Raw genomic sequence first — 18,539 nt, 5'->3', positions numbered from 1 at the left:
TTATTGTGTGTCCTGTCAAAAGCTTGGGCTCCAAACTCCAAAGGCAGATTCCACTCAGCGTGTGGCTGCCTTCCTTTTTTTTTTTCCATCGTGTCACCTCTTACGAATATAATGTATTTATTTGAAAATATGGTTGTAATTATTTTTAAAATATTTTTTATGTAAAAATATATTAAAATGATATATTTTTTTTATTTTTAAGAGTAGTATATTAAAATATTTAAAAAATATAAAAAAAATTTTTATTTTAAAAATACAGATTAACCCGAGTTTCTAAACGTTATCAAATCACCATTCATTTTTTTTTTTACCATTGCATGCTATACGTCGTTTTTGTCATCACTATTATTCACAAATAAAGTAATGATTGAAACACTCATCTTATCTTGAGACTTGAATGCGTTAGTTCAAATATTGATTATTCTCTTCAAATGGGATGGTGCAATTAATATAGATTTTGTTTTAGTATTACGTACCATGAAATATGTGGTTTTTTTTTAAGGATATTGTTTTGTCTATATATAGTAAAGTTATTAGACTCGCATGTTATAAATTTAATTGGTTAATCTAAAACATTTTATTTAAAAAAAAATTAAAACAAAATTATTTTAAAAAATAAATTATATTTTGATTAGATCATGAGTTGATTCTTTCAATCTAACTAGGTTAATTCTTATCTTATTTAATTTGAAATTTAACTTAGAGCATGTCTTAAATTAATGGGTTATTGAATTAACTCATCAAGTTAAAGAAAATCTAATAACAGTGATACGAGGAATTATATGTCCCACAATAATTTATAATTACATCAAAAATTATGTTTTTGATTAGTTTTATCCTTAAAATATAGAGTTAACCATGATGATATTAACTACCGATTTATATTTACATTTTTTTTTAAATAACGTTTTTATTCATTCATTAATATGAGAATCGAGAAATCAAAAGTGTGTGTGTGTGTGTGTGTGTGTGTGGAGTTGTAACACTAAAAACAAAAAATTCTTCAACAGATAAACTATTTATTAAACTATTTCTCTAACTTGGCCTAGTTAGGTACCAGATCAACGCCCAGGTTTAATAACACATGCAACTGCCCATCTCCTAAAAAGGTAGGAATTAAAGTGAAAGCAAAAACATAAAAGCCACATGCCTTCAGATCATATAGCCCTGACGGTGTTGATCAGTAATTCTTGAAATGAAGTTGGTAATTTTGTCACCTAGAAACCAATTTCCAGCTCTGCTCCACTAGTGGCCTCACTGTATCTATGACGTGATTCTCAAGTGAGCTCCCAAACAAAATTTAATTTAATAACAGTGATTCCGTCATCAGTTCTGCTAAGTTTTCTATCCAATATCGTCGAATAACCCAGGAGGGAATATAATGTTGACACTTTGCACCATGCAAAGTGATCAGATCACACCCAGTAGTGATGCAAACAATGACTTAAAATAAGTCTGGAATCCAGAGAGCACAGACATGCCTATTCCACGTACAAATGTTCTGATTCCTAATTTCTATTTTGAGCACCATAACTAAGTGGTCTAGTTGCTGTGCTGATCAGTACTCTCTCACTTGTTAGGATAATATCAGTGCCATGCGCACCTCTCCCTTCCACCTTGATCTCCTCCTAACTTCATATCCGATTCGAAATCGTCTCTAATCTCTCACAATCTCCTGTTGTCGCCATCCTGAGATCGATACAAGGTTGATTCCCATATCGATCCTAGGCTAGGCGCTGATCATGTCTTCCGGGATTTGCTCAAAGCCTCTATATATATATATATATATGGAATATTAACATTGAAAAGTTGCGTTGGAATCTCATACTGCAATTTCAATCATTTTCTAAACCAACGAGACAATCACGGTACTCCATGTATATGTATTATTTTTTATTAAAAAAAAAAAGATGATTGGAAAGTAGTGCAAATTTAGATAAACTGGGTATATCAGTCAACTTTTCCCTATTTATTAAAAATTTCCTAAAGGGCTGAAGAGCCACTAATTGTAGATTTCTCCATTAGAAAATTAATGTTGGTGGAAGATTAGGTAGGTATCAATGGATGATTAATTAAGGACAGAACATTCCGATCCAGCTTAATCTAGACATTCATTAATTAGATTAGTACAGAAACTTTAACTCGTGAATTTTGATGCTATGCCAAAATCCACTGGGGAAAAAGGAATTAATGGTCCCAAACTTTCATTGTTGCAAGATTACAAGTATATTGATCTCATTGCATCCAAGTGTACGTGCTATTTTACTGCGAAATTCATTACCATCTAACATCTTCATGCTTTCATTTATGGAAAATTATCACCGGAAACCAACATTCCGTAAAATTTAACTTAATGTTTGAATAATCATTGGTTTCATCTTGTTAAGCAATAGAGCTAAGCAAGTGAGCTACTAATTCAGTTTTCAATACTCAAATGATAATAAAGAGTTCATTAAGAGAAGAGAATATTCTTAGTTTCAATTATACCATTTATATTTTTCAACCCCCATACAATTGTATGATTCATTGGAGATTTTGAGTTGGCAAACTCTTTCCCGTTATTTAGCTCTTGAGAATGCCGTTCACCCAGGGATCATGTCCAGAAATATATATATATATATATATATATATATATATATATATATATAGAGAGAGAGAGAGAGAGAGAGAGAGAGAGAGAGGAGTGAATCCAATTTATTTATGTTTTCTATATTACTTTCTTGACAAGAGGGAGAAGAGTGATTAAAAAGAGATATAGATATATAAGTATTTCGGTAAAATTGGTTTTAACACTAATTTCTCATATTTTAATAAATCAGAGACGTTGGCCTTTAATTTATTTTTGTACTATTTTAAAGCTTAAATTCTAATTAGAATTTAATTTTTAGCATTTAAAATTATTTTAAACATAAAATTTCATTAAAATATTTGAATTCAATCCAAAAATCACAAACATTATGAAAGAAAAAAAAAAGATTTCCCTTTTCGCGAGAGGTTTGGACTCTCTAATTAAGCTTGGATTGGTAACCTAAGCAGATTTTTCCAATTTGGATAATGACCTCAGCATTGATAAATATATACCACTAGCTAGAAAGAATTAATGTTATGTTGCATGGAAATCACTAGCATTGAAAATGATCATGCAACATCGGTTCTCCACATAATTTTTTGTTGCTCTCTTCCGAGTTGATTTGCCCTCTAGCAAGGGGACACAAAAACAAGGCTCAAAATCAATATTCTTATATGAAATATCAACCCCCACTAAGTTTTATTATATAGTTTTCTTTATTGCAATAATTTTCATATAATGCTTGCTTTCATCACGTTGTGTGCTTCAGCTTTTTATCCAATTTCATTTATTTTGCAGAATACTCACAATTAAATATTCATGACGACAAGAGCATCCACTGTTTAATAAGAATTGCAATTGATTCATGTAAAGACTAGGATGGTTTCAGTGCAAGATTGACTAATCAATATATAAAGCATTGTGGAAAAAATATATGGACAAGGAAAAAAAATATTATTAAAAAAAAAAACAATTTGATGTATTGCCTTTTGGGCAAGAGACAAAGGTGATGGGAGCCACTTTTTGGCTAATAATTATTAGGCATGTCCAATTTTATTGCATCATTTAATAGTAGTCACCACAGTTTAGTATAAAGTATTTTTTATTTAAAAATACATTAAAATAATAATTTTTATTTTTTAAAATTTATTTTTGATATCAACACATCAAAACGATCCAAAATTACAAAAAAAATTAATTTCAAGCGAAACAAAATAAATTTTAACAAGAAACAGGTTTAACCTCAATTTCAAACAATACCCACTATTTTTTCCAATAAATTTAGATTTTTTTTTTTTTTTGCATCATGAGCGAGATAAAATTGGGTTAGGCTAAAATTAATTATAAAATTGGAGCCAATTTCACTATTAGGCATACCCAATTTCATTGACATCTAAATCAATGTCCCAAAATTGGGCTGTGTTGGGTTGGACTTGGAGCCTAACTTTTCCTTAAAAAGGGAGATTGGTTGGGCTTTTGCAAGCTCCGTGAGGTAAAATGGGCTTGATCTTTTAGCTTTGGACTACTCTGTAAATTTATTACCAGACCATTTAAAGAAAGGAAACTATACCGAACTTTTCTAGATCAATCCAAGCCAGTGGGCTTGGCATTCTTTGTTCAGACTAGTTGGCAAAAAATGTACTGCGAGACCGATTGCTGACTTGGAAAAGTAAACAAATATAAAATTTATATTATTATTTTAATATTATAATTATGGTTTTTATAATTATAATATTATAAAAACCGTAGTCATAATAAAAGGAGGGAAACCAACAACGGCTTATCTTCGCACAAACACATACACACTCTTATCTATATCTCTTAATTCAAATGGAACACTTGTCCTTGAGTTCCTCTTTGCAAAATGAAATCCAAACCGATAATTCGGGATTGCCCGAGAAAAAAATCGGAAGCCAAGGGCTAAGGAAAAAGATTGTGAAGAAGGGAAACTCATGGCAAACTCCATTTCCTGGAGATGAAGTGGAAGGTACAAAAACAAGCCCTCGAATTATTGTCTATGCCTTTTTTCTTCTTCTTTTTAGATTTACAGGAGAAGGGTCAGTTTGTTTCAATGTTTGTCACTTGATGGAGTAGCTTTGGACTTAAAGAACTGTGGTTTTAATTAGAGATTCATCAAGAAGGCTTACATGAATTTTCCTGGGAATGCAAACTGCTGTTTCAGTTCATTTCAATGGATATATCGAAGGGGGGGCAAGTCTTGAGTCAAGTCGTGATAAAGGGGTTCCCTTTAAGTTCAAATTAGGCCAGGGTAAGTAGTGCTAATCAATCCATATCAATGGCGGTATGTCTATATTGTTGGCTGCATAGATGATATGTTTTTGTTTGGTGTTTGGGTTCTAGGAGAAGTAATCAAAGGATGGGATGAAGGGGTTGCCACCATGAAGAATGGAGAAAGAGCAATTTTTACGGTACCGCCAAACTTGGCCTACGGGGAGGCTGGTTCTCCACCACTGATTCCTCCCAATGCAACTCTTGTTTTTGATGTTGAGATGCTGTCTTGGAGTAGCATCAGGGATTTAACAGGCGATGGAGGAATATTGAAGAAGCTAATAAAGGAGGGTGAAGGATGGGCTACACCAAGAGATGGAGATGAAGTTTTAGGTAAACTTCTGCTCTTGTAATCATAAACTTGTTGAACCTAGCTAGGGAAACATCTGCTCTTGTAATCATAAACTTCTGCTGTATAATTAACTCTAAATCACACTTTGACTTTTGTAATGAGTGGTTTATCTGCAAAATAGTAATGCATTTCCGTCTCTGCAGTGAAGTATGAGGCAAGGATTGAGACTGGAATGCTTGTCTCCAAATCCGAGGAAGGTGTTGAGTTTCATGTAGGAGATGGTAAGTGTATTGTGTTGATAACATTTTTCCGATGTTGAATTTCTTGAAATTTGAAACACAAGTTGTTGATTCGAAAAAGGGTTTTTAGGTCGTTAGATTATCGAGTGAACATAAATTTATATCTTTATTGAAAAAACGATGTTATTTAATGTTTATTTTTAAATTAGAGTATAAAAATAAAATAAATACTTTATTTTTCTCAATAATTAATCCATTTATAAACATATCTTCAAATGTTATTTGGAATGCAATTGTCCAGGCCCTCCACGGTATTATGTATTTCACTTTATTTTAAAAATATATTTTCTTATTAATACAAGCCAAAATATCATAACAAAATGCCTCCTTGATATTTGGATTAAATAAATAAATAGAGCGTTTAGAGTTAGTGGGAATGTCATTAGCAAAACGTGAAATGCCAATAAAAAATAAAAATGCTATTTATGTTAATATTAGAAGTTTTTTTTAAAAAGAAAACTGCTATTTATATTATTTATGTTATTATCAAGAGTTTTTTTAAAACTTAAAACTCAATACAAATCAAATTTGAAGTTGTGTATTTATCATGTGAACCTGCCGGACCAGGTTTAATAACTATTATTCAAAGATTTTAAGGGTGTTTAGAAGTGTAGTTATGATTGCTTTTCAAAGTACTTTTCATTCAGAAAAGCATCAAAATAATATTTTTTTATTTTTTAAAAATTATTTTTAACATCAATGTATCAAAATGATTTGAAAACATTAAAAAAATATTAATTTGAAGTAAAAATATAAAAAAAATATTTTAAAAAAAAAATATTTTAAAACACAAAAACAAATGATTGATTTTTTTTACTGGTTTAGGATATCTATGTCCTGCCTTGAGCAGAGCAGTGAAGACAATGAGAAAGGGTGAGAAAGCAGAGCTAGCAGTAAAACTTTCTTGTAAGTTTGTTCACTTTTTTCCTAGCTAGATAATTTTCCTTGTTCCTGGACGATTTCCTTTCTTTTGGTATCTTCTTCTTTCTGCTCTGCTCATTAATTAATCTAAGATCATTTTTCGTCAGACGGCTTCATTGAGAAAGGAAATTTAGCTCCTGACATTGAAAGTAACATTCCACCTTATTCTAATTTAACCATCCAACTTGAGCTTGTATCCTGGAGAAGTGTCACCGATGTCACCGGAGATAAGAAGGTCCTTAAAAAAATTGTAAAAGCCGGTGAAGGATTCGATCGTCCGACCGAGGGATCCCATGTGAAAGGTAATCCCTCACATGACTATTATATTTCAGATTAGAAGGTCACAACAATGGTGTAATTTCGTATGACCTGCCTGTGTTTGCAGTGACATATGTTGGAAAACTTGAAGATGGAACAGTTTTTGACAGGAAAGGGACTAATGGAGAGCCATTTGAATTCATAACTTTGGAAGGTATTTTGCAATTTACGCATCCCTATTTCTTGCAGAAATGAGTTATAAGCATCAATTTTTGTGTAAAATCAATACATTTTTGGTCTTTACGATTCCAGAACAAGTAAATGAGGGTCTAGACAGGGCCATTATGACTATGAAGAAAGGAGAGCATGCCACAGTGACCGTGGATGCCAAATATCTCCATGGCCATGACATTTCAGGAATGCTTCCTGCAAATTCCATGCTTCATTATGAAGTTGAGCTGCTTGATTTTATTAAGGTTATTGTTCAAACTGCTTAAACTTGTTTAAGTCTCGGCTTTCTGACAAATGATCAAAGAAGATATTGTCACAACTCTGACCTTCGCGCAGGAGAAACCATTCTGGAAAATGGATACACATGAGAAACTAGAAGCAAGTGAAAGGAAGAAGCTAGATGGCAATGTGCTATTCAAGGCAGGAAAATTCTGGCGTGCCTCTAAGAAATACGAGAAGGCAAGTCCGAAGGCAATGAAACTGAAAAAAATACATCACCCCTTTAAGATTTTACTATCATTTTCAGCATTTAAACTGCAGAATTTTCTTAACTACAAATTCCAGGCTGCAAAATACATCGAGTTCGACCACTCTTTCACTGATGAGGAAATGTGCCTGGCAAAAAGCTTGAGGCTATCATGTTACCTGAATAACGCAGCTTGTAAGCTTAAATCAGGGGAGTTCCTTGAAGCTTCAAGGCTATGCACGAAGGTTTATTTTCCTCAAATTAAATAGCTCAAAAACCCCATTTAGCTATCTTTTTTCCTCTCATAAAAATCATGTTTCATCCACTACAGGTTTTAGAACTTGATCCACTCAATGTCAAAGCTCTATTCAGACGATCGCAAGCATACTTGAAAACATCTGAATTAGAGAAAGCTGAGGCAGATATAAAGAAAGCTCTAGCCATTGATCCAAATAATAGGCAAGCGTACAAGCCAACATATTTAGTTTTTTTCTGTTTTTCTTTTTTCTTTTTATAATTATCTTTCTCCTTGTGACAACAGAGAAGTGAAACTTGGGTTCAAGGAGCTTAAAGACAAGCAAAGAGAGTATGAGAAATATCAAGCTGAGCTTTTCAGCACCATGGTTTCAAGGATGGGTTGACCAAACTTCAAGTTATACATGCGTAATGATATAAATATTTTTTGTTTATTACTATTATTAAATATTTATATTTATTTTTAAATTAGAGTATAAAAATAAAATAAATACTTTATTTTTCTCAATAATCAATCCATTTATGAACATAAAATAAATCATTGAGAAAAATGATTTTTTTATTAATACGAGATAAAATATTATTACAAAATGCCTCCTAGATATTTGGACTAAATAAATAAATAGACCATTTAGAGTTACTGGGAGTGTCATTAGCAAAAAGTGAAATGCCAATAGCGGAATCCATGAAGGGGCCATGGGAATCTACCCATCTGGGCTTAGGTCCGCCAACCTCCAGATGGGCTTGAAGCCTTCAATGGAAATGTGGCCTTGTCTTTTCCTTATTTCGTAAGAAAAACACGTGCGTGTGTGTGTATATATATATATTAATACGTGTCAATTTATTCAACATTCTTACACACACAAAAAAAAAAAGCTATTTATGTTAATATTAGGAGTTTTTTTTTTTTAAGGAAAACTGCTATGTATATTATTTATGCTATTATCAGGAGTTTTTTCTTAAAGAAAAACTGATATTTATTTTATTTATGTTATTATTGGGAGCTGTTTTTTTATTAAAAAAAACGCCCTGATTAATAATAAATAAATGTTATTATTAGGGTCATCCTGTCGTCATTTTAAAATGGTGGATGGTGTTAGGTGCTTCCGGCGGCCACCGTGGTCCTTATCTCTTACTGATTTTATTTTTTATTTTTTATTTTTCCTTTCCTTCCTGTTTTAAGCTATGATTTTTTTATTTTTTTTTTAATGTCAATCAATGGTTTGATAACGATGCATGATAGTTGCCAGCTTCTCAAGAAAATTCTGGCCTACCTACCCACCACCACCAAACAAGCGTGGTCCCTCGAGGCCTTGACACTTTACCATCCTCACCCATTTTTTACCAAATTCACCATCCAAATATCATATATATAAAATCTTGTGTTGTTGTTTTTTACTTGGTGGATTTGAGACCACGTTAGAGCCCGATCTTGCTGAGGGTTTAGATTATCGAGTTAATCTGTGGATTAATTTTAAAATAATATTTTTTAGATAGTTTTTTTTTAATAACATTATTTTAAATATAAATTAAAAAAAATTAAAACTGATTCAATTAAGTTTCTTTTGAGATTTCTTGATTGAGTTTGACTTATCAAGTTACCTAAATTTAATATACAAATTGACTTGAAAGCAAATCTAATCTAAGTTAGGTTTTAAGAGTCCATTTAGAAACATGTATCCTTAAATTTTGAAAAAGAATTATTAAAAATTATTATTTTTTGTACTGATCTCAAAAATAATTTTTAAAAAATAAAAAATATTATTTTGATGTATTTCTAAGCTAAAAACACGTTGAACCGCAATCACCATTACAATTTCAAGCTTAAAATACATTAAAATGTGTGATTGTGGGAGTTTGGGAGTGTGATTATGGTTACTTTTCAAAGTATTTTTCACTTGGAAATACATTAAAATAATATTTTTTAAAAAAAATTATTTTTAATATCAGCACATTAAAAGTATCTAAAAATACTAAAAAAATATTGTTTTTATACAAAAAAATAAAAAATAAAAATATATAATTTAAATCGCATTCTCGAACATTACATATCTCCCGGTCCAGCCGTCAAAAGCAACTTTTAAATTATATAATAGTAGTAGATAACATTATGTGCCCCGTAATTATAAATTTCTATAGCAATTTCCCTCTCAATTATTACAAACCTTTTAACTTATCTTATTTTCTTAATTACAAATATGTGGGCTGCGAGAAATGAATAGAATGGTCTCCCCCTTCACCAACTTTTGATTTCCTCCTTCTTTGCTTGTTAAAAAGTCTCACTTCACCAACCACCAAATACTAAAAAAAACAAAAAAACAAAAAACCCGCTCTACTATCTTTTCACCGAGAGTGAAGTCACGCGCCACCGTTCTTGAGCACGTGGGACATTGTAATTGGTCAATGTTTCCCCACAATGGGCATTGACAAGTGACACTTTTTTCCCCTCCCTCTCCTATGACAGCGACTATAAGCAGAAGCAAAGAGTCGCACATCGTCCCTCAACTTCTTAAATTTATTCATGTTAGACCCTCTTCTTTAAGTTTGATCAAACTCACTACTTTATTCTCAATGAAATGCATTCTTACCTCGTGAAAAAACTCAATTATTAATTAAATGACTTGAATGAACATCTGAAATTGGATTTGTATGAAAGTAAAAAGGGTTTATTTGACCCAATTTAAAGTGAGGGATTGAGTTGGTAATTTGTGGAAATTAGAGGGACCATGAATGATTTTTAACAAGAAACAAAATCCACTCACCAACTCCCTCCCTCGCAGAGACCAACTCCATTCCTACAATTTATATTCTGCCAAGGCCCTTCAGAAAAATTAGACCCTTTCTCTCCCTTTTTTTTTTCTCTCCACAATGAATCTCCTTCTGATTCCGATATCCTTCATCACCCTTCTCTTGACATACAAAATCTACCAACGTCTACGCTTCAAGCTCCCACCAGGGCCAAGACCATGGCCAATAGTAGGCAACCTTTATGACGTCAAGCCTGTGAGGTTCCGGTGCTTTGCAGAGTGGGCTCAGGCATATGGTCCTATCATCTCAGTTTGGTTCGGTTCAACTCTTAACGTGATTGTTTCCAATACAGAATTGGCAAAGGAAGTGCTCAAGGAAAATGATCAACAGTTAGCTGATAGACATAGGAGTCGATCAGCTGCCAAGTTTAGCAGAGACGGTAAAGACCTTATATGGGCTGATTATGGACCTCACTATGTTAAGGTTCGAAAGGTTTGCACCCTTGAGCTTTTCTCTCCCAAAAGACTTGAAGCTTTGAGGCCTATCAGAGAAGATGAGGTTGCTGCCATGGTTGAATCAATTTTCAATGACTGCACTAATCCTGGTAAGCTTTTCTTAGTCCCTATTTCTTCGACTTGTTTTTTTGGAATTAGTATCTGTTTTTCCTGAGGATTTATTCTTTTAGCCATAATAACAAAATTATTACAACTAGCCCATAATCCAGGTTGTTTGTTTTTTAAATTAAGACAAAAATTAAACTGGGTAGGTCGACAACTCAGATTTTATCGAATTAACTCTCACCAAGTTTTTTTAAAATCCAGTCCAGGCTAGATTTTGATTCAACCCATCTAGCCAACGGATTAGTTGGATCCACGCGACTGGATTCATTACAAATTACAATCACATAATTATGACATTTATATTTGCTCTCTGCTTTATCAGTTCTTATAGTTCCATTAATCGAACATCTTTGTAAGGTTGTCGAAAAGTCACACAAGTAGTTGTGGATTTTCATCATCTATTTTTACTGTCAAACATTTTGTCCGATTAGAACGATCTATACATATTTGTATAAACAAGTACTAAATTTTTGCTGGCTTTATTTGACTTGGTATCATGTTTTTCCTTGTATTAGTTATGGTTGGGTCGGCAGAACGCAGAGGATGTTGTTTCCATGTCAAATTTTTGTCGTGTAATTAGTCTTTGACTGAGATCTATTCTTATTGCAAATGTGCCCATATAAGGCCTTGAGCTGCTATGTTTCATGCTTTTAATTATTTGTTTGTTAGCATTTTAATATTCTTCAACTCTCACCCACTTCCACTTTGTGCTTCGTTTCACGTTTTGCTGATCCCAAAAACAAAAAATAGGCCTTTTGTTTTGGGCTTTGTTGTTGTCGTCGGCGTCTTAAATGTTAATCAGCTTGAAGTTTTTCTTTTTTCATGGTTACCGGCTCTGGTTTGAAAAATGATCTAGCTCGTTGGGTCCTGGGGTTAATTCGTTGATCACCGAGTTAACATGGAGCAATTATTTTTATTAAAACTGCGTTGTTGTTGTTTTTTACTTTGCTATACTATTTTCTAAAAGAAAAACATTGACCTGCAGAAAACAATGGAAAAACCTTGACGGTGAAGAAATATTTGGGGGCAGTTGCATTCAACAACATTACAAGGCTAGCATTTGGGAAGCGATTCGTGAATGCCGAAGGCGTTATGGATGAGCAAGGGCTAGAATTCAAGGCAATTGTATCCAATGGACTTAAGTTGGGTGCATCACTTGCAATGGCAGAGCACATTCCATGGCTTCGTTGGATGTTTCCGTTAGAGGAAGATGCATTTGCCAAGCATGGGGCTCGTCGGGACCGACTCACTAGAGCTATTATGGATGAACATACCCTTGCCCGGCAGACGAGTGGCGGTGCCAAGCAGCATTTTGTTGATGCATTGCTTACATTGAAGGAGAAGTATGACCTTAGTGAAGACACAATCATTGGACTGCTTTGGGTATGTAACATTCTATAGTTTCTACTTTTGTTAAAGTAAAATTGATGTATGTTTTTTTTTGTTTTTGTTTTTGTTTTTGTGATATATGGTAGGTTTCTAAGGTATTAATTTTGTATGGCACACCATGTGCAGGACATGATTACTGCGGGCATGGACACAACTGCAATCTCAGTAGAATGGGCAATGGCAGAGCTAATCAAGAACCCAAGGGTGCAACAGAAGGCTCAGGAAGAGTTGGACAGTGTTGTTGGATTTGAACGTGTCATGACCGAGGCTGATTTCTCAGGCCTTCCTTACTTACAATGTGTAGCCAAGGAGGCGCTAAGGTTGCACCCCCCAACACCACTTATGCTCCCGCACCGTGCCAATGCCAATGTGAAAGTTGGTGGCTACGACATTCCTAAGGGATCAAATGTTCACGTCAATGTATGGGCCGTAGCTCGCGATCCGGCCACCTGGAAGAAACCCTTAGAGTTCCGGCCAGAGAGGTTCCTGGAGGAGGATGTTGACATGAAGGGTCATGATTTCAGGCTACTTCCATTTGGTGCAGGAAGGAGAGTGTGCCCTGGTGCACAACTTGGTATCAATTTGGTCACATCCATGCTGGGTCACTTGCTGCACCATTTTTGTTGGACCCCTCCTGAAGGAATGAAGCCAGAGGAAATTGACATGTCGGAAAATCCTGGGCTTGTCACTTACATGAGGACTCCATTACAAGCAGTGGCCACTCCTCGGTTGCCTTCACATTTGTACAAACGTGTTGCTGTTGATATTTAATTTGGTAATTTGATGTCAATTTTCTGATTAGGCTTTGGATTGTGAACTACAAAAGAGTTGGAAAATGTCAACGAATCTCTGTCAAAAGTGAGGACTGAGGACCAAATAAAGCACTATGTTATATGAAGGTACACAATGTTATGTCCTTGTGTTGGATATGAACAATTGTAACACTTCTTCTATCAATTTCAATGTTCTTGCAAGGTTTTTGAATCTCCTTCAGTCATCATCATCATCAACCTTGAAGGCTTGCTCCAACCTTCACTTTGTTAATTGGGGTAGACTCCAAGATCATTTATGAGAAATATTTCTCACAGATTCCTTAATCTCGATCAGTATTAACAATCTATTTTCAATCAAGGAGGTAAATTTAATTTTGATACATACAACTATGCAACTTAATCCCAAATATGATGACTCCGTCACAAGCAGTGGCTATTCCTCGACAGCTCTCACACTTGCACAAACGTATGGCTTCAGACTTGTGATTTGCACTTTGCTGCTATGTTTTCCTTGGATTATATCAGTTTCTGAGCTGGGGAAGGGTGAGAGTTTAGATGGCGTAGAGATTCAATGCAAAACTTTCTTTATCACCAAGTCTAAAATAAGGAATAAAGACCTGCAATATTGTATAATGTGTTGACAACTCAAGCATTTCTCTCTCTATATATATATATATATGATTGAGGAGGTTACTCATAAAATCCATATCTATGTCATAAAGCATAAATATATACAGATTCAAACATAAAAGCATAATTGCCAGAGTGGTGTGTTTATTGCTCTATACTATACTGTAGGTAGCAGCACCAAGGCACACAAGGCTTTTGCATATTATGGCATCAAATTTACATAAAACTTCCCTTCTATGTTTTTAATTACTTCAACCTTGATATTCTCTTCTTTGATTCCCCTCCTCAATTTCAGAAGCAGATTGAATTTGGCAGAATCTTCAGTGACCTGCACCATCACCAAACCAAGGAAAAATCAGCTGGACAGCTTCCACATTTGCATACCAAAGTGTGCAAAGATGGGAAAGATCAATCCAAGTAGGGAAAATGAAGGCTAAAGTTGCGAGTCGCAACATTGTAAAGTTCCAACCTTGGCTTTCGCCAGAAGGATCTCTAAGAGTTCATATGGATACAATGAATTAGATCTCTCCTGAATGGACTTAACAGCATGACTTGCTACATTTTGGACCTCGACATCATTTGTTGACACCATTTTCCATCCTGATCCATGATCATCTGATTTGTGTAATGCGCCTGATTAATCACTATTTTTTGCAACTAAACTAACTACCACTTAGTAACACACTTTTGAGCAAAAATAAAAAAAGGGACTCTGCATTTCACTGAGATTGGACAGAGCCAATCCCATGTAAAGAAGAATTGGCCAATCTAAAATGAAAGGATAGCATCTGTTAGGTCTACGTTGGTCTCCTAGTTTTAGAGACCTAACAACATCATACTGAAGAATGAAAACATAACAAGAAAACCTCACATGCCAATTTCAGTCTCATTACAACCATCAACAGAAAAAATTCAAGCACAACCAATTGCTTATACATAAAAGGACCCGTTACCTTGTTTAACGCCAAGGTCTGAGGATGTACCCCCTTCAACATGCTTGAATTCCTGCAACTGCTTGAAGTTCATCCATGGCTTCACCCAGACTTTAACTTCATATATCTTCTTATTACCAGCATCATTCGCCTCTAGAGTAAGGTGGTATAGCTTACCAGCAACCACCTGCTCTTTGGCCTTCACCACCCTCACAAACTCAAGAAGAGCATTCTGTAGACAATATCCAAGGTAAATACTAAAAATGCTAGGACCTTGCCGAAAAAGACACATCAAATACAATAAACAGGAAGATGAGTAAATTATCGCTGTTATTTTCTGAGAATTCTTTTAATTTTCAAAATTGAACCCGTTTCGCACACAGAAGAAAGGACTCAAGAACATAGCTTATGCACGAGGGTTTCACAGAAGATTTGTGAACACTTGAGAGAATAGCCATTCAAGCAAATATATGTAGATTAAAAATTATACATTTTGTTGAAATTACTAAAAAAATTCATCTATGCTATCTTTATTTCTAAAATCATGAGTCAAATATCAATCATCCTGTTCTGTTATCAAATATTTCATAGAAAAAAAAACCCTGAATTATGAACAAAAAATCATTTATATATTAAAAAAAAAAACAAAGTAGAAAAATAAATCAAACAATAAGATAAAGACTAAATTAACACATAAATCACCCCAAAAGAAAAGGAAAAAAAATCAATAGTAAATTTAATCAAAAACCATATCCAATCTAAGCAAATTTTTCTATGATCCCTCTCGAATCATTATCATATAAAAACAAAACAAAACAAGAAAATCAAGAATTTCCGCAATAAAAAATGAAAAAAAAAAAAAAGATCAATAGAAGAAAAGACCTCTTTCGTGTTATGTTCTTGGACAGCAAAACGAGCGAGGCTATCAATCTCTCCGCTGTTTTGAGAACCCTTACAATCATGAACACCACCAAGCTTCATCTTCAAGAAGTTGTCTTGTCTACAAAGACCAAGTTCAGTATAACACCCACAAAGCAAAACCAACACACTCAAGATTAGTAAGGAGATTTATTCGTCTTCGTCTTCGTCTTCGTCGTCTTCGTCGTCGTCGTCGTCTTCGTCAAACAAAAGAGATTTATTCGATTCTCTGTGCCTGTTTGTCCAAGAATAAATTTTCGCCGACAGGGAGGTGATTTGTAGTGGTTTTTTTGAAAGTTAGTTGGTCACTTCCTTCGCTCCTAAGGATTGGGTTTAAAGGGCTAAGCCCAAGAGTGAAGATTTGGAAAGAGTCCACGTTGAATGCAAACCACCCCAAATATGGATGGGCTTAGAGACTAAAAGGCTAAAAGTAGCATAGGGATTCATATTTAAATTATTGTTTTAAAACTCGGACGGACGGCTAGATCAATCCAGAATTCTATTACTAGTCTAAATTAAAAAAAAAATACATAGTTAATTTATTTAAAAACTAGGTTGATTTAGTGAACTAAAATTTATATTTAAGATTTTATTAAGTGTATAAATTAAAATAAATATTTAACTAGCAAACTTCAATTCAACGGTAGTGAGCTCCTTGTTGATTGTAACTGATGTTGTTAAAATCACAAGTTAATTTATAAAATAATATGATTTTATGAATTAACATATGGTTAATGTATTAGATTAACCTAAAAACTTGAAAAATAATCAAATTAAGATGAAATCATATAGAATCATAATTTTAAAATTGTGATTGCGAATCCTGTTTGAAAATAAGATTGAACATTTTTTATTAAAATTTAATTTTTAAATATTTTTAAATTGTTTTAATATGTTAATTAAAAATAAATTTTAAAAAATAAAAAAATATTATTTTAATATATTTTTAAATAAAAAAACATTAATTAAAAAAATAAAATCAATCACTTACCCTGGCCAGCGTCGTTCCAGACTTGTTCCATAGTTAACCATCACTGCATCACATACAATTTTCACCTTCAACCCTCTCTTTCTTTTCACTCACCCAGCGGCAATGACATCCTCTCTATTCTCCATTGACTTGTACTTCTGGAAGCAATTCAAAAAGCTTTCCTTAATTGGGTCAAAAGAACTAAAATCTTTGTCTTCAGCTCGTTTTACCTAAGATTTCAATTTAGAGATTCCCTTTAACTAGAACTAAAATTTCTTTCTTTAGCTCAGTCAACCTGAAATCTCAATCTGACGATCCCCTTTAATCAGAATCAAAATCTTTGTTTATAACTCGATCAACCTAAGATCTCAATCTTGCAATCTTCTTTAACCGGAATCAAAATCTATCTTCAGCTCAGTCAACCTGAGATCTCAATCTAGTAATCTCCTTTAACCAGAATAAAAAATCTATCTTTAGCTTAGTTGACCTAAGATCTCAATCTAACGATCTTCTTTAACCAAAACCAAAATTTTGCAGCTATTAGGAGAATCATATTTTCATAGATATTTTCTAGTGCAACTTTTTTTGGTAAAGTCTTGTCATCTCAGCGACTCATGTTTTCAGCTAATTGACCTAAAATCTTGAATCTAAGCAATTTTCTTCAACTAGAACATTCCCAAGGTGTCTTTGCTATTATGACTGAATCCAAAACATTATGATTACGAGTTGAAAATTGAGATTTCTAGTGGCAGGGTTCATCTTCTTTTTTTAAAAATCTTCTAATAATAGGATTTTTCTTATTTTTCTTGCCTTGATAAAAAAAAAAAAGAAGCAACATTGACTCACAAATCTCTTTTTGGTTTAACAAAAACTATATTTTCTCAAAAACTTTTTTTTTTCTAGTTTAGTTGATATAAACTCCTGAATCTGAGTGATTCCTTTCAACTAGAATTAGAATTTTATAGCTACCAGAAGCAAACACTTATTCCACCTCATATTTCTTACACATTCATATCAAATTAACATACAATTTCACAATATCCATACCCAATTCTTTGTTTAGAATTTAAACATAGCAACATCATTAAATCACTCACATTACTCAATCTTACACTTTTTTTCTATATTTTCCTCTTACTCACTGTTTTTAATTCCACATTTCAGCATTCATGCACAAACTTAAGAATTTCAAAACATTAATATTAAAACAATAAAACCAACCCAATTTATTCTAAAACACCTACCATGATTTTTAATCAAGTTTCTATCATTCTCATATCAATCAACTAACAATTCATCAAAACAATCATTTCCCTGAAAATTTATAAAAACCTTATAATTGATTTTTTGGGATTTTCTTCCTTCGTACACCTAAAACAACTAAAACAAAGAAAAAGATTATATATAGAAAATGTCTTACCAATCAAATCTCCCTCCCTCCCTCCCTCTCTCTCCAGTTGTACCGTCGGCTTCAAATAGGAAGAAAGAAAGAGAATTTTCAGCAAGTTGCAAAATTGCCCCTCTCATTTTATATAACCCATGGTTTTGTTCTTTAAGTCGTTCATTAATTATAATATACAATACTACACCAAGTACTAAATATTTGTTCTAGTTAAGTGGTAAGTTGTCATTGAACTTAATGTCTTGTCTGCGGTTTGATTCCAGCCAAAAACAACATGTTTTAATTTTATCTTTGCCAGCCAAACCTTAAGTTAGTGTCACAAACCTTAAGTTAGTGTCACAAACCACTTAGCCACACTAATCTCTCAGCAAACATCATGTCTATATAAATATGTATTATTTTTTTTTAGTTTAACGTAAATGTCCGGGCCAGCTTACGCGCACCTCGACTAATTATAAATATTTTTCACAATAATATGTATTTTAACATTAGATGTCATATACGTTTCTTTCCATCAAAACTGATTGTAAATATTTTTCACATATATTATTATTATTATTATTATTATTATATTATT

At 33.2% G+C, this 18,539-nt stretch overlaps 3 protein-coding genes across 4 annotated transcripts; 2 read left to right on the top strand and 1 right to left on the bottom strand.

Moving 5' to 3' along the window:
- Window positions 1-4,345: 4,345 nt before the first annotated feature.
- Window positions 4,346-8,048, top strand: LOC18099802 (70 kDa peptidyl-prolyl isomerase). Of its 2 annotated transcripts, none has more exons than XM_006380905.3 (12): window positions 4,346-4,556; window positions 4,752-4,838; window positions 4,931-5,191; window positions 5,354-5,431; window positions 6,275-6,355; window positions 6,478-6,672; window positions 6,756-6,842; window positions 6,941-7,104; window positions 7,196-7,318; window positions 7,424-7,570; window positions 7,657-7,784; window positions 7,867-8,048. In XM_006380905.3, exons 1-12 carry the CDS (start codon window positions 4,400-4,402, stop codon window positions 7,964-7,966), a joined length of 1,608 nt encoding a protein of 535 aa, XP_006380967.3. In that variant the 5' UTR covers window positions 4,346-4,399; the 3' UTR covers window positions 7,967-8,048. The 2 variants fall into 2 exon arrangements, with proteins under 2 accessions (XP_006380967.3, XP_024458348.2); XM_024602580.2 differs by having other exon boundaries at window positions 4,408-4,556; window positions 4,696-4,838.
- A 2,327-nt stretch (window positions 8,049-10,375) lies between these two features.
- On the top strand, window positions 10,376-13,321 carry LOC7495679 (cytochrome P450 98A2). The gene is made up of 3 exons (XM_002308824.4): window positions 10,376-10,932; window positions 11,934-12,331; window positions 12,464-13,321. Exons 1-3 carry the CDS (start codon window positions 10,449-10,451, stop codon window positions 13,106-13,108), a joined length of 1,527 nt encoding a protein of 508 aa, XP_002308860.2. The 5' UTR covers window positions 10,376-10,448; the 3' UTR covers window positions 13,109-13,321.
- Window positions 13,322-13,747: 426 nt separating this feature from the next.
- LOC18099801 (cysteine proteinase inhibitor 6) lies at window positions 13,748-15,873 on the bottom strand. The gene is made up of 4 exons (XM_052454285.1): window positions 15,555-15,873; window positions 14,694-14,904; window positions 14,210-14,373; window positions 13,748-14,068 (listed from the first exon to the last, which is right to left on the bottom strand). Exons 1-4 carry the CDS (start codon window positions 15,651-15,653, stop codon window positions 13,943-13,945), a joined length of 600 nt encoding a protein of 199 aa, XP_052310245.1. The 5' UTR covers window positions 15,654-15,873; the 3' UTR covers window positions 13,748-13,942.
- Between the last annotated feature and the right edge of the window lie 2,666 nt (window positions 15,874-18,539).

The sequence above is a fragment of the Populus trichocarpa genome, chromosome 6 (genome assembly GCF_000002775.5).
Source record: "Populus trichocarpa isolate Nisqually-1 chromosome 6, P.trichocarpa_v4.1, whole genome shotgun sequence".
NCBI classification, from domain to species: domain Eukaryota; kingdom Viridiplantae; phylum Streptophyta; class Magnoliopsida; order Malpighiales; family Salicaceae; genus Populus; species Populus trichocarpa.
Note: the sequence above shows the minus strand (reverse complement) of the source record. Positions and strands in the feature narration are given on the sequence as shown.

Coding starts and splice junctions, on each gene's coding strand:
- LOC18099801 (XM_052454285.1), bottom strand. CDS start 15,653: ATGAAGCTTGGTGGTGTTCATGATTGTAAGGGTTCTCAAAACAGCGGA. Junction 14,905..15,554: donor AAGAACATAACACGAAAGAG/GTCTTTTCTTCT, acceptor TATTGTCTACAG/AATGCTCTTCTTGAGTTTGT. Junction 14,374..14,693: donor AGACCTTGGCGTTAAACAAG/GTAACGGGTCCT, acceptor GTGATTAATCAG/GCGCATTACACAAATCAGAT.
- LOC18099802 (XM_006380905.3), top strand. CDS start 4,400: ATGGAACACTTGTCCTTGAGTTCCTCTTTGCAAAATGAAATCCAAACC. Junction 5,192..5,353: donor AGATGGAGATGAAGTTTTAG/GTAAACTTCTGC, acceptor CCGTCTCTGCAG/TGAAGTATGAGGCAAGGATT. Junction 6,673..6,755: donor CGAGGGATCCCATGTGAAAG/GTAATCCCTCAC, acceptor CTGTGTTTGCAG/TGACATATGTTGGAAAACTT.
- LOC7495679 (XM_002308824.4), top strand. CDS start 10,449: ATGAATCTCCTTCTGATTCCGATATCCTTCATCACCCTTCTCTTGACA. Junction 10,933..11,933: donor CAATGACTGCACTAATCCTG/GTAAGCTTTTCT, acceptor ATTGACCTGCAG/AAAACAATGGAAAAACCTTG. Junction 12,332..12,463: donor CAATCATTGGACTGCTTTGG/GTATGTAACATT, acceptor CACCATGTGCAG/GACATGATTACTGCGGGCAT.